Source organism: Apteryx rowi, unplaced genomic scaffold (assembly GCF_003343035.1).
Source record: "Apteryx rowi isolate R43461 unplaced genomic scaffold, aptRow1 scaffold_673, whole genome shotgun sequence".
Classification (NCBI taxonomy): Eukaryota; Metazoa; Chordata; class Aves; order Apterygiformes; family Apterygidae; genus Apteryx; species Apteryx rowi.
Window position 1 is genome coordinate 302,999 of NW_020450953.1, and position 2,136 is coordinate 305,134.

A 2,136-nucleotide genomic window follows, 5' to 3' on the forward strand; every position below is an offset into this window, starting at 1 on the left:
ATTGCTGGTTTTATGCTTAGAGAAAAAAAAAAGAGAGAAATGCAAAAGCTCCCGATCGGAGCCCAAAAGGGCGGTTTGCTCTGTGCAGCAAAACGCAGCCGCTTCCGGCCGCACCTCGGGCTGCAGGAGCGGATAATCCTTGCCCGGACCCCGGTTTGGGCAAAGCAGACTGGTCGGGGGGGGGGATATAAATTTATTTAATGTTGCATTTTAAGCACGTGCCTGGACAGCCTGGAAAGCGCAGTGAGCGCACAGATATTGGGGGGATTTGGGGAAAAGCCACAGCTGCAAAAATGTGCTTTTCAAGGCTGCCGAGCAGGGTGCCCAAGCTGCGGTTTGCCCCCCCCCCCCCAAAAAAAAAAGCCTCCCGGGGCACCGATGAGGCTTAATGAGCACTGACGAGGCTCGATTCCCCAGTGAGCTGTAGCTGGCTGGCCCCAAAATTTCTGAGGCGCCCCCAAAATCGGCCCAAGTGGCAGGAGCCTGTAAATCCCCCTTGGCCGCGCCGACCTCAGCGCGAGGATCTCGCCGTCGGGAGGTAAAAGCTAATGAATTTTTGCCTAAAAGGGAGCCCGCGGGGGGATTTACGAGGCTGGCGCCCCCCCCGGCCCCGCTGGGAATGAAGGATGAAATTGCGAGCGACGGCTTTTACGAGCAATTATGGGAAACAGCTTATTTACGGGCTCCTTTGACCAGCGGCGGCGCTCGAAAGGGCCCGGGAGCTGTACGTGCATCTCAGAGCCGCCACTGAGCCCGGGCGAGCTCGTGACACCCGCGGAGGGGCAGCCAGCGGCCGGCTCCCGCACGCCGGGCCCGCCTGATTTACGCTGGCGGCTGGCCCAGCCAGACTGCTTTAAGCCGGGCGAAGGGCAGCTTTTTCCTTGCGTGCAGTGCGGAGCCTCCGGGCGATGCTTAAAATCTCACTTTTTTTTTTTCTTCTTTTTTTTTCTCTTTTTTTCTCCTTTTTTCTCCCCTTGGCTCGCTTGAATTGTCACGTCTCGGCAGCCGGCGCAGCTGGACGCGCGGTGGCTTCGCGATGCCTGTGATGAGGGTTTTCTCCCCCCGTTTTTTTTTTCCCCCCCTTTTTTAATTGTTTTCCGAAGCACGCGGTCACCCTCGCCTCATAATTTGCCACTTCCCTCATTTAACGCCGCGCAGCGCGTCGCACGGCCAGGCCACGCGAGGGGCTGCGCCTCCGCCCGGCCCTCCCCGGGGTCGGGGTCCCCTCCGCGACTGTCGCCGTCCCCATCCCTGTCCCTGTCCCCATCCCCGTCCCCTCCGCCCCAGCGGGACCTTCCACCTGGCCCTGAACCCATGGACCACCCAAGCCACGCCCCCTCCGCCCAGACCACGCCCCCTGATAGACCACGCCCCTCGGCGCGCTGATTGGGTGCGGCCCTCCGCCTGGCCGGCGTTCCGAGGGGGCGGGGCTATCAACGTCAGGCCCGCGCCGGGAGCCGCCCCGCCCCCTCCTGCCCTTTTACGGCGGGCAGGTCCTTATATGGGCAGCGCCTACGCGGACGCATTGTCGGGGGGCTCCGGCGGCGGCGCCACGTGACGCGCCCCGGGTGCCCCGGGAGGGGCGGGGGTGCCCCGGCGCGGGGGTCGCGCTGCACAGGGCACGGACGGACGGACGGACCGACAGACGGACTCACGGCTCCGTGCATGCCCGCACACACGTTGCACACGCGGCTCCGTGCACGCGCTCACACGCGTTGCACGGAGCTCTGTGCGCGCACACACACGTTGCACAGGCATCCGTGCACACTCGCGGAGGCACACCCAATGCACGGGGGGCCGTGCACACCCAGCGCTCGTCGCAAGGGGCTGCACACACACACACGCACACACACGCTGCCCCCTTCCCCGCCCCCCCGGGCCCCGGCATCCTCCGCCCTCCCCGGGGCGCTCGGCCCGGCCCCGGAGCGTCCCCGCCCCGCTCATTCGGGGCTAATTTCTACTGATTTCCACCCAATTCCTCCGGGGAGGGGGGGGACGAGTCCTCCCTGTCGTCGCCGCCTCCTGCGGGCGGGCCGGGCCGGAGGGGACCTAGGCGCTCGGAGCAAGCGGCCGGTTCCCCCTCGGGGCGGGGACCCGGCCAGGGCGGCGGGGGCAGCTACGGCCGCGCCGGGCTCC

At 65.7% G+C, this 2,136-nt stretch overlaps 1 protein-coding gene across 1 annotated transcript in view; it reads left to right on the forward strand.

Moving 5' to 3' along the window:
* The first annotated feature begins 619 nt into the window (after window positions 1–619).
* The window catches only part of LOC112975539 (COUP transcription factor 1-like), a 12,103-nt gene continuing 10,586 nt past the window's right edge, over window positions 620–2,136 (forward strand). Inside the window, exon 1 of the mRNA XM_026085782.1 lies at window positions 620–724. Coding sequence (XP_025941567.1) covers window positions 620–724 — 105 coding nt within the window. The remainder of the gene's footprint in view (window positions 725–2,136) is intronic.